Source organism: Excalfactoria chinensis, chromosome 5 (assembly GCF_039878825.1).
Source record: "Excalfactoria chinensis isolate bCotChi1 chromosome 5, bCotChi1.hap2, whole genome shotgun sequence".
Classification (NCBI taxonomy): domain Eukaryota; kingdom Metazoa; phylum Chordata; class Aves; order Galliformes; family Phasianidae; genus Excalfactoria; species Excalfactoria chinensis.
Genome location: NC_092829.1, coordinates 34,690,000 through 34,702,710, shown reverse-complemented (window position 1 = coordinate 34,702,710; position 12,711 = coordinate 34,690,000). Strand labels below are relative to the sequence as shown.

Below are 12,711 nucleotides of genomic sequence, written 5' to 3'. Positions count from 1 at the left end.
CTATGGTTTCAAATTTCTATGAAGAGGTGTTAAGATGAGCACTAGGATCAACTTCCGTTGGCTTTGGGATTCACTGATTAGCTTGTAGCTGCTGTGTATCTGTGTTTTGTCAGCATTTATGTACATGCATTCAGATGAATAGGAACTGATCAGAAGTCTCGGTCTTAGTGGATATCTCGCAGTATAATGAATTGGAAAAGAAAATTCTTTTCCATGAGGCCACAATTTAATTGCTTTCTTCCCTTGAATCTTTGGATTCCACAGACCTTGGTAGAATTAAATTATAGAGAAAAAGGCCCAGTTTTGTGGAGTTCCTTTCCTGAAAGTTTTTCTAGAGCTGAAGATATAAGACTCCTCTTAAGACTGCACGGACACGGCTGAGAAATAAATCTTCCTCTGTTGGATATTTCTGTAGCCCTGTCTGGTTTCCTTTGTTCACATCTGTAAGAAAAAAGAGCTTTCCTCATCATCGGTATATTGTTTTTATTCTTCCTTAAGTGTTTTCAACCCAGCTGTAGGAAATCTTCTTTCCTTCTCAGTTCTTGTTTCATACAATTTTGCACAAAATCAAGAACACACAGGAGGCCTTGGTGAAAAGCAGATTTTTGAGAAATAGGTCACCAGCAAACTGAGATCATCAATGCTTTGGTTTAAAGATGACTCATGAAAGGGTTACTGGGCAAGGAAGGAAGCTTAACTGGATTTAAAATTACTGAAAGAAGTGGAAGTGCTAAAGGAAAACCTGCATGTTTACATCTAGTAATGGAGAATGGAAATTATAACAGCAGGAAAGCGGAGATGAAGATCTGAGATCTAAAGAAATAATATTAAAATCTCAAAAGAACAAGAGAGAGCTCAGGCTGAGAAAAAAAAAAAAAAAGCAAAAAAAACAAAAAAACAAAAACAAAAACAGGAGCATGGGAAATGGAGAGGTAAGACAATCCAGTAACTAAATTAGTTTTGCTAGCTTCTTCCTGAGCACAGAAACTTGTTTATTTTTTTCTATGATTATGCTTCTATTCTACAGTCTGTTGGAGTGCCTTGAAGGGGTCAGTCACCATTCAGACAGGACATGTTTGTCGATAAGGTCTACTTTGTGCATTAATGCAGTCCAGCACCAAAGATTCTTACACTAAGCAACTGCAGAACTGTAGAAACAGAAGGGGGAACTAGGAAGAGATTTTTCAAAATTAACAAGAGTTACTTTATCATTTGACATGTACTCAAGCTGTGAGTCTTCTTACCACAAAAGATTGATTCTGAAACTTTGAACATTTGTAAAAAGCAATCTGATAAGTTAAGTAATGGGGTTAAGGACCTTATAGAAAGGGTAAATGCAGGGCTTCAGTGGTAAGGCCCTGGGAACGGTTTTTTTATTAAGACTTCTGGATTTTGTTTTGAGTAGCTGCTCTGTATAAGTCCAAATATGTGATATTATCATATCTGTTAGCTTGTAAGACAGATTGATTCTTCAGCTTAGGCTCCTGGTAGTTGTCTGTTATTTCATATCTTGCATAGTCATTATTGCACTGTAATTCTTTGCTAAAGATCACTTGTTAAATCTCTCTATTTTGCTTGACTTATTGGAGCCTTGGGAGGATATATCCTTCTGTGGGACTAAGTTTCAGTTTCATTGGTTTACTGACTATGCCAGCATAAAGAAGACAGGAGTGCAAGAGATGGGGTGGGGTGTAAGCTCCATTGAACAGCAACTCAGTCTTTAAACCATTGTAAGCTTCTCACAAATCAGTACTGATACTTGTACACAGTATATGATAATGATCAGTTCATACATGGCCAGCAAGGAAAGAAAATGTATGATTTGTGTGCATTGTTTATGGCTGGAGTAAAGTTTTCAGCAACATATATTTTGAGCTTGATTTTATTTTCTATTTGTTGACTTTCACTTAGGATTGATTTTCTTCACATAAATGCCAAGTTACAGGTTTGAAGTTACAGATTGTCCTGATGAGGTCATCCTACAACCTGATTTTAAAGGCTTAGCTAAGAAATCAGTGAGGTTTCTCACAAACCGTGGGATAGTCTTCATGCTGAGATGAGCCTAGTGGTTTATTCTGACTCATGAACCAAAATCTGTGCAAACACTTGAGTGAACTTGTCTGAGGTGCTCAAACTGTTATGATTGTTTTTCAGCATCATGTGAAAGTAGAACTCTGAATGGTAAAGGCAGGAGCTGGAATATCATCAAGTAGGTGTCTCTGATCCAAGAACCAACAAATGTTTGCAAGAAATCCTACGTTTCTCCCAGTTTCTTGCAGGCTAGTCTTAGAGAGTTGTGGGATTTTCTTCCTTCTTCTGTAGCTGTCCAAACTTATCAGAGAAATTATGTAGCCACCATGCTTGTTTTAAGATCTGTTTGTCCTTAAGTCTATCAGCTGACATGTATACTGTATGCGAATGAAACAAGAAGTTTCCAAGAGCTATGTCAACTTTATTGAGAAAGCAACGTGAGAGTGGGAAGACTTTCAACAGCTACGCTCCTAATAAAGCAGGAGAGTGAAACCTGAGGTAGTGGGAAAAGCAGAAAGTATCAAGTTGAGATTCAGTTCTGGATCAGTGTCTATAGACACTGCATATGTTTATGAAGGTGATCAGACTTTACTAAATGCTCTATAGTAAAGCAGTTATCTAGGCTGGGGCTGGTAATCTATAATTTCAGTTAAAGAGGTAACTTGAAACAAGCTGTATGTTAAGGAAGGAAGATACTGAGACTCAACAGTGAGAATGCTGTACCTATGAAAAAACAAGAGTAGAGACAGGGACTGTTTCTTCTTTTTGAGAGAGATTTTTCAGTTTTGATATAAATTCTCTTGTGTTTTTTTGTTGTTTTTTTTTTCTTAATGTTAATTTGCAAACTGTAAACTGATGCTTTTAGAAGTCATTTGCAGTAGTTTTTTCCCCTTCTATACACCCCAGCCTGACTGACTTTCCTGTAAGTATTTTTAGCTTGTATTGGTGTCCTGTATTGATTGCCTGGCTCTCTCAGGTGTTTTCCTGTAATTCTTGGTAGAATCCTGCCTGTGCTTACCTGGATGTGATAGGAAATGTCTTCTTACACATCTGAAGCCCTGCAGTGATGAGAACCAATTATTCCATGACATGTTGACTTCCTGCTCAGGATCATGTTTACAGGCCAAAGTTCTGTAGTAATAATAGTAATAAGCAACATCCCAGCTGTCATGTCAGCTTCACAGACTTTCTCTGGTGTCAGCTCTCTGGCTTACTGACAGTGTCTGGCTTGGAAGCATTTGCCTTGGAAGCCTTTGCCTGCCTTGTGCCAACAGAGACTACTTTGGACTGTCCCTAACGAAAGCTGCATGCAAGCAGAGGGATGGTTTTCATTCTGCCCTTCTGCCTGCACTTTGAAGTTCAGTGTGGTGTGAATGAGTCTTGCTTCCTGTGGCAGGGGTGAAAGGACAACTGAGTAAACTTGGCCCAAGGATTGATAAATAGTTCTGTTTCTCATAAGAAATAATCCAAATCCCCCAACATCTTGAAACAGAATTTAGAATTTTCAGAATTTTTCTGAATTTAATATCTGTATTGTACCTCCTTAGCTTGTAAATGCATAGCTTCTTGGGACACAGACTTCCTTGCTTAGCTGCATGCTCTGCTGAACAATGCTATTTCATTTCAAGGTCCTGAAGAAGAATTGACCTTAAAACTTAACTGAGGAGTGGCCTGCTGTTCCCAACTCATTTGGGAGCTTTACGTAATTCCTTTTGAGCAACAACACATTCAAGTCCAGGAGATGGTCTCTTTGCTGCCAGAAACAGTACAACTACTACGCTTATCAGTCCGCCGTTATCTCTTTTCAGCAGTCATAAGGATAAAAATCTTGCAGTTCTTTTACTGAAATTACTGACAGCTTCCCCATAATGCTTTCCCCATAATTACCGGCTTTGAGCTCATACGCAAGAGCCTGGGTGAAGCTTTGCTTCTGAGCTTCTAGTTTGGCTACTTAGGAACACAGTTTATGGTTTCTCTTGAAAAGATAACACTTCGCAGCTACTCTTTCTTGTGAGTAAAGTTAGCTCCATGCTTTATCGTTTTATTGGGCTTAGTATATACGTGCTTCCTTCAAAAACCATCACAAATAATGTAGTGCCACCTCGGACAAGAGCTTTTGATTGAAGGGCTGTGGAAGGTTGAGTGCTGATACAGTCTTCCTTTTTTCTTTTTCCAGCCAGCAAAGTGCAGTTCAGCAGTGCCATTGAAAATATTTTCTGTTATTCTACAAAATGTGGCAAGTGGAATGTAGTGTCACCTCTTCTTTCCTGGCTGCTTACTAGCAGCCCTTATTCCTCTTTGTGGACCTAAGGTCTGTTGTGCTGCAGAGTTCAGCAAACAGATCTCTGTGTGCCAGTGTGTATGTGTATGAGTGCACGTTACACACGTGAGACTCAAACTATAGGTGGTACGAAAGCTTTGTAATTTATATTTGTTTTTAAATTAACTCCTTGTTTTTCATGTGACAAAGAGATTGTCTAATTAAATGGTATTGTTCAAACTGCTGTGACCCAGATCAGAGCACTTGCCGTCCTTGAATACAAAGCAACCTGGTCACTGCAGGCAATGGGGATAAAGTGTTCAAAGGACAGCGGGACGTGATTCAGTCTGCGTTTCACCTTATAAACTTCCCTTTCCCCCCTGCCCTCCCCCTCTCCTGCAGCTTGGCCATAAAAGAGCGCCCTGTGTAATAGGAGTTGGGAGAGGGGGAGGAACAGCAGCCCTACACTAGACCTAGCTTTGCCGAAACCTTGGATGATGTCCAGTGTGACCATGCAGAGGGATGAGCTCAGGGAAATGGTTGGAAGTTCAAAGGCTTTTTTGTGTTGCTCACTGCCAGTCGACAGATGTGCTCTCTTGGGCTGTCACTGGCTTGCTCTGGTCTTCCCACAGGCTTCCCTTCCTTGTGCTTGTTTCCTGGGAAAGAAGATTCATTCCTGTCTTTCCAGGCATCTTTCTGTCTTCAGCTCTATCCTAGGGTTTGCCTTTGCATATCTCTTTTAGGAAAACTGCTGCTGATTTGCACAGATGTGGAGAGATGAAACTGGAATTGAGTGGGGAAGTGGAGGACTGAGGTGTTACTGTGTTTACCGTTGTGTTACCTAATTCTGCTCTGAGCAGTAGTGAAAACATGTTAGTGCAGTGATTATTTTCTCATCAGTGGAAACCATGCCACTGAAAGCCTTGCAGCTTTCTTAGGAAATAATGAACACCCTTAATTTTACCACTGGTAGAAGTGGGGCTGTAGGGCCAGAACTATCCCACAGTCATGTGATAATAACAATCAGATCTGGGAAGAAAATCCCAGTGTTCTTTTTCCAGTCTCCTAATTGCTAGTCCATTTGTCCAGAGAGGTCTTGCTCCCTCTCTAGCAAGAGAAGAAGTCCTTAACATTTTGTTTGTATGGCCTTGTATTCTTCTTCTGACTGAGGGAGAAAGAATATGGAAGTGTGGCTTTTACAATTAGTCAAAGCAGTAAAATGTGTTTACCATACTGTACAGCTATTCTGTCATGTCAGAGGATAATACAGTGGGGGCTGTTTGAATGTCAAATACTACATGTTTCCTGAGAGAGACATCTTCACTTTTGAATTTCCTCTTAACTCTGTATTTCCAAACATCTTGTCTGGATATATTTACAACAGCATGAACTGATGATATGCCCTCAGCTTTCACTTCATAGGAATAAAACTCAACTCCACCAAAGTACAAAGAAATAAATGACCAGCAGAAGGGCTGAATGATAACAGTCCCAGAACAAAGGGCTGCACAGTGAAACTGAAGCTGACGTGTAGAACAAGCAGGAATGTTTCTGTGAAGACAGTTTGCTTTTTAATGGGGAAAAGGGATTGTGGGCTGAGAGGGGCAGGGCTGGAAAAAGAGGTTAAGAAGAGGCTGCCCCTGCCTGAAAGCTGCTCCTGGAATCTCCTGCATTTTCCTTTGAAGCATCTGTCTCTGAGCATGATTAGATTCAAGTTACAAATTTACATGGATCCCTGTCCTGATCCCATTGGTGATTCCTAAGCTTTATGAAACATCAGCCTTCATTAGGGTGTGTTTTGTTTTGTTTTGTTTTTGTCTTAAGTAGTTTTGGGATTTATTTTTTGTTTCTTCCTCCTTTAAAGGAGAGCTCCTGTAGAAGGGGATTTATCTCCCCCCTGGTGCTGTCTGGGCTGGCACGCACTTGCTGTCTGCTGGGGTGGGAATTAGGTCCTCTTTTGTATGTGTTTCGCTCTCTTTCCCCTGCTCCTACACCCCCTCCTCTGTGCTTGAAGCTCAATTTTTATATTTAGGGGGAGTATGAAATTGGCTGAACTGCTCCCTGTAGGGGTGGAATTTCATTTTGTGTCGTTACCTCATGAAGGGATGCAGCAGTTCAATGGGATAATGGTATCAGCTCTGAACCAGTGCTAATGGCCTAACCCTCTGGGAGCCTGAAGAATTCTCCCCTGGAGAGTCAGCATGCAAATTCCCTTCCAGGCGGCTCCTGTGCAGTCCTTTGGTGATTAGTCACGCTGGGACTGGGGAGAGCAGACAGAAAAGCATATGCTGGGGGGATGGTCTTAGTCCTGAAACGGCAGCTGAGGCCAGGAAAGGTTTGCTTCAGCGTGCACAGTATGGGATCTGCACTTGAGGGAAAGAGGACTGATCTGTGGGACTGATCTTCTGAATCTAAAACTTTGTCTTGGTTTTGTCTGGAAGTAGAATTTAGGGATCTGGAGTGTTTTCCCCTTCTGTCCCCCAGAGGATGAAGGGGATGCACCTTCACTTTAATACAGCAGCACAGGGGTGCTCAGAGAAAGCAAACATTAAGGAAATGGGTCAGCCACTGGAAAACCAGGGTATTGCCCGAGGTGTGGAGTGATTATACAGATTTGTATGCTTCCATTTCCTTCCTACCTCTCCAAGGCCTCGAACTGGCGAGTTGCTATCTGGACATATACCTACACAGGGCATCCTTGACGTGATGAACATTTTTGCAAGGATTCGTGTCCAGTTCTGTATTTTGTCATCTATCACAACTTCAGCATCATTTGTGGTGATGTCCGCAGGGATGTCCTGTCAGTTGCAGGGATACCTATGCCTGCACTGCTACAGGAGCTACACTCACTTTTAGGAGTGACTGAATAGATGATCCACATTTGTGGTTACAAAAAGAGGTGTCTGTTACAGCAAGTCTGAATTTAACTGCTCTGGTGTATTCTTAGGGTGAGAGGCTTTTAGGACAGGTGCTTGGTATGAAGTGTTAGAGGGCATGCTATAAAGAGCAGAGCTGTGAATGATTCTACATAGTGTAATCCATACTGCTTTTGCAGGACATTGGCAGCAGTCCTGGGGTGAATGGAAACAGAGGGTTAAGGAAGCTGGAAAAGCTGAAAACGTGACTATTTGTTCTTCTTATCCAGTCCTCTTTGTGTGCTTGGCTGCAGTCTTCACAGTCTTCTCCCACCCCTTTGCTCTCCCACCTCCAGGATAGCGTTGGCAGGGAAAGCAGAAGCATAGCAGGCAAGGGCTGGCCCTCCTGGTGACAGATGGGAGATGCTGTCGGCAGGCTGGGCTGGGATGAAAGGATTTCAAGCACTGCCTCTGCTCCCCTTCATGTCGCTGAGCTAACCTTCTCTTTGGAGAACACACCTGTCAGGAACAGAGTCTTGTGCAGCCCCTTCCCTATCACAGCTGGCAGCGCTTAAAAGCATGAACTTCACTGGAGTTGAGTGTTCTGCTCATCTGTGGGGGAAGGACAGGGCTGATGCTCCCTCTTAAATTTCATCTTTGTGACTCCAGGCCTCATTAAATGCTGTGGATTTGTGGTTCCGCTCCATTGCCACCAGAATCCTGTGTAGGAAAGTGTCCCACGCTGCCTCTTCCTCGGTCCCTCCTGGAGATCTCTAGCAGCATTTGAATTCCATTGCCCATAGCAGAGCTACAGTGAATTTATCTACAGTGGTGGATTCCCATTTCTCCTTGCAGGTTCTTTAGACTAAATTGCTGTCAGAGCCCCCAAGCTGAAACACACATTTTATATGTTCTTCACGTGGCTTGCAAAACCCTGTTCCCAAAACTGCTGCTTCTCATGGTTCTTACCCTAAAGAACTTTGTGATTGAAACTGTGTGAACTGCATTGTGAAGCATACAGAAAAATGTTGATACTGTAATTTTCCTTGTTATAAAAAAACGTGCTATTAGAGGATGAGAGCAGGCTTAGGGATGAAAGAGAAAAAAATAAACTCAGTGGGGAGTAGTGACAGCTACTCTATTGTGGAAAGGTCATTGCTTCTCTGGGGAGGAAAGACTGACGAGCTGTAGACCTACCCTGGCCCACCATCTGAGGCACAGCTCTTCCTCATGACTCAAAAATTCATGTCTTTTGTTTAAAAAAGGTGTAGCCTTCCTCCACTAGGAGGAAGGAGCTTTCAGGAAGGAAGCCATCTGCAGCTTCGTACTGAGGTGTTTCTCTGCTGTTGCAGTGCTGCCCACTTGTTCCCCCTTGGACTTCCACTGCGACAACGGGAAGTGCATCCGCCGGTCATGGGTCTGCGATGGAGACAACGACTGTGAGGATGATTCTGATGAGCAGGACTGCCGTAAGTCACCTCTTTAAGGGGAGAGGGGTGGGCGCAGTGCCTACCTGCTGTGGCTGGGGAAAGCTAACCCTTTCTATCTTGGAATTCTAAGAGTTTATCCACCGAGGCAAGCCCTTGGCTTGCAATAAGCTACATCCTTCCTCTGACAGAGAGGTGTTCCTGATGTCAGTAAGCCCTCCTGTGCTGGCACCTGGCTTGCTGTTTGAATGTGTATCCTGGGGGAGGGGATGCTTCTCTGTCCAGCTGCAGAACAGTTTATGCCCCACAGCCTTGCCAGTTAATGTCGCATGAAGTAGTTCCCTGAGCTGAGTGCTTCATGTCCTCCCCTCTTCGTGGAAATGCCTAACCTCTGCCAAATACCAACTGAACTGCTTGTCTGGCTGACTTCCTGTGGCCTCACGTTCCACTGTCTGACTTTTCTGCTGTGCGGACCTGTCCCCAGCATCTTCTCCCTTCAAACCGCATTCCCTGAGGAGAGAGAAAATTGCTGTAGGGATGCTGCCTGTGCAGACAGCAGTTACCCTGAAAGCTGGCTTGTCTGCTGCCTGTAAGGTGCTGTCTTCAGAAGAGCTGCCATGGCAGGCTGCTAGCCGTGAGCACTGCTGTTGTGCTTCTACAGCTTATTAAAACAGAGGGAATTTTGCCTGAGCCCTTGGACCTTATCCCCTTCCTTTTACACTTTTATGTTTTGTTATTTGTGGTTGGCTTCTGTTGCAAAAGGTGTTCAGGGATGCAGCTTTCCTTCACCAAAACAGATCATCCAGTCTGTACTTGGCAGCATGTTCTGGGAAACTAATGTGTTGCATAGCACTTGATCTTCAGCTTCTTTGAAACAGCATTGGTTGTTGGAGCTGACATCGGGCTGCAGCTAGGAGCAGTATTTTGTGCTGTCTGGTTGATTGCAGCTGCTTGATAAGCATCACCCTGCAGCTCTTGAATTCTACAACAGTTGTGTGTGTGGTACTCCAGAGTGACTCAATCATATCTCAAGAAATGCAAAATAATTCTCTTGGCTGTGATCTGTTCCATGTCTTTTTAACTATTTATGCAATACTTGTGTGCTAATTAATTCACTTTATAATCAGCATGCCCCTGATCTTTGCTGTCTGGGCAGAGGACTGGAAAGCAGAGTTCAGGTTTTTAACATCTGTTCTGTGTGATGTTCTGAATGGCAGGAGTAAGCTTAGTTTTCTGGTCCTTTTTTCATGAAAGATCTGAATCCTTTTGGTCTTCTGTTGTTTTTTATTTTGTTGTTGTTTTTTTTCACAAAAAGTTGGAATGCCCGTATATTTAAGGCAACAGTAGAGAAGGGTGTGATCAAAAGATCTGGAGACTAATGAAAGGAGCTGGTTCTGTGAATAAGAGAGTCCTAGGGAGTTGTCCAGACTAGCACATAACCATAGAAGGATTTATGATGGATTGAAGTCCTCAGGTACTAATTCTGCAGTCCCCTTTTCTTTCCTCAATGGCCGGCAGACAAGCTTTTGTAGAAGATTGGAAGATAGAGTGGAGTGAGGCTGCAAATGCTGTAGACTTTAGAAGAATTTTAACTTTTCCCTTTTACTTTTCAGTGAACATTTCCTTTCCTGTGGAGGTAACTTTGACATTGTGGGGGAAAAAAATAAAGGTGCAGCTACAATTCTACCATTAAACTTTTTCCAGATAATGATAGTCACAGAATATCAGAAATGCAGGAATTGGAAGGGACCTCAAGAGATCACTGAGTCCAGCCCCCCAGCTAAAGCAGGTACCCTACAATAGGTCGCAGAGATAGTCATCCAGATGGGTCTTGAATATCTCCATAGAAGGAGGATCCACAGCCTCTCTGTCAACCTCTTCCAGTGCTCTCTCACCCTTCTAGTTGGTATGGAACTTCATATATTCAAATTTTAGGCCACTGCTCCTTGTCCTATCCCTACACACCACCCAGAAGAGCCTGGCCTCAGCCATTTGCCTCCCACCTCCCTTTAGTCATTTATAAACATTTATCAGATCCCCTCTCGATCATCTTTTCCCCAGGCTGAACAGACCCAGGTCACTCAGCCTTTCCTCATATGAGAGAAGTTCCAGTCCTTTTATCATCTTTGTGACTCTCTGCTGGTCTCCTAGGAGATCCCAGTCTTCTGTAAACTGGAGAGCCCAGAACTGGCACGTTATTCCAAAAGTGGCCTCACCAAGGCAAAGTAGAGGGGGGGGATCACTTCTCTTGACCTGCTGACCGCACTGTTTTTAATGCACCTTCTTGGCCACCAGGGCACACTGCTGGCTCATATTGTCCACAAGACCCCCAGGTCTTTCTCCACAGAGCTCATCTCCATCAGGTCATCCCTTAACCTGTATTGATGCATACAGTTATTCCTCTTTAGTTGCAAGACTCTACACTTGCTTCTTGTTAAACCTTTTTATATTTTAAATTTTTAAGGAGGTTTTTTTGATGTGAGGATCGCTTGAACTTGACTTGGAGCTCTACAGAAATATCAGCACATGGTGGATGGCTCAGTTACTCTGCTCTGTGCCCTTGTTCTCAGGCTTTAGAGTTTGCTGTACTGTCAGCTTGCAGTTGGAGTGGGAGAGAGACACTCAGTGGCCATCTGATGTTGTTAGGGAAAAGGAAATGAACTCTCCAACATGGCAGTATCCTTGAAGGAGGATATTGCTCTATTTAGGATACATCATATGTTTGTTTTTCTACAAGATAAATCTTTGTGCCTTACCTTCACCTTATTCTACATTGTGTCCCGGCAGCGCCACGAGAATGTGAGGAAGATGAGTTCTCATGTCAGAATGGGTACTGCATCCGCAGCCTGTGGCACTGCGATGGTGACAATGACTGCGGAGACAACAGTGACGAGCAGTGTGGTGAGTAATGGTGCTGCCAATATGATGAATGCCCTGATGGTGCTTAAAAAGGCATTGCACACACACCTGTGCAGTTCTAAGATTCCCTTAGCATGTCAAGGGCTTGCAGCTGGCTCATCTGAGCAAAGTTTGTGTGATACTTTTTCCCTGACTGGCTGCTTGGAATCTCAGGCTGTGGCTTATTTGCCAGGCAAATTTGTGACTTGTTATTCCTTGACATGCCATTGTGAAATCTCTTTTGATTCCTTTTGAATCCACTACTCTGTGTCTATTAAATGAGCACTGGTGGTTTTGTCCAGACACTGGACAACGTGGAAATGTGTGATTTAATTAGCAGGCATGTTTGTTGGTGCCCTCGGAGCTTCAAGACTATGGTGTGGTTATTTTCTGAGCACTCTGAGAAAAGTCAAAGTATTGTTTTTCTTACTGCTTTCTCTGCAGATATGAGGAAATGCTCAGAGAAGGAGTTTCGCTGCAGCGATGGCAGCTGCATAGCTGAGCACTGGTTCTGTGATGGTGACACAGACTGCAAAGATGGTTCGGATGAAGAGAATTGTCGTAAGTGCTCTTCTTGCTTTGTAGCCATAGGAAATAGCCCTTTGGATCTGTTCTTGTCTTGAGATTTGGCACGTTTCCTGCAACAGAGATCAGAAACAAGTCAGTTCTGCCTGTACTGGCAGCTATGCTGCCTTCTGTTGTCTACTGCAGAGGGCACGAGAGGATGGTGTGTCTCTCGTGTTACCTCACAGAAATACTTGATCTGTTCCTGGCTACTTCTCTGTTGCTTCCCATGGCTATGTGACCTTGAGTCAGAACAGGGGGCTTATGATGTAGTGAATATAACTGTGTATAAAACCGTAGGAGATAAAGGGCAAGGGGAAAAGGGAGAAAACAATTGCTTTCTTTATCCTCTTGTCTGAATCCTGCCCAGAATTTCTCAGGGGACTTTGCCCACTGATAATATCTTCAAGGACTGCATGTTGCTAACTGGCACGCTGCAAGGGCTGCCTGCACAACCAGCTTCTCACCATTCAGGTGCTTTATGCAGGACATCTGATAAGGGACGGTAAATGAGTTAGCTGGAAGCTGATTTGACTGATGGGAATGGAGAGAGATGGGGGTGTGAGAGCCAACAACAGTTGTCTTTTTTTTTTTTTTTTCTTGTCTACCATCCACAGCCTTGTAGTAAATGGGACAAGAGTCTATTATGTCCCTTCCTAACCCCCACTGCCTCTTT

The 12,711-nt window shown here is 43.4% G+C and overlaps 1 protein-coding gene across 3 annotated transcripts in view; it reads left to right on the top strand.

The window, feature by feature from the left end:
- LRP4 (LDL receptor related protein 4) overlaps positions 1-12,711 on the top strand; it is a 78,223-nt gene that overhangs the window by 37,740 nt on the left and 27,772 nt on the right. For all 3 annotated transcript variants that reach the window (XM_072336969.1, XM_072336968.1, XM_072336970.1), the window contains exons 3-5: positions 8,499-8,615; positions 11,361-11,474; positions 11,916-12,032. In XM_072336969.1, the coding sequence (XP_072193070.1) occupies positions 8,499-8,615; positions 11,361-11,474; positions 11,916-12,032 (348 nt within the window). The remainder of the gene's footprint in view (positions 1-8,498; positions 8,616-11,360; positions 11,475-11,915; positions 12,033-12,711) is intronic.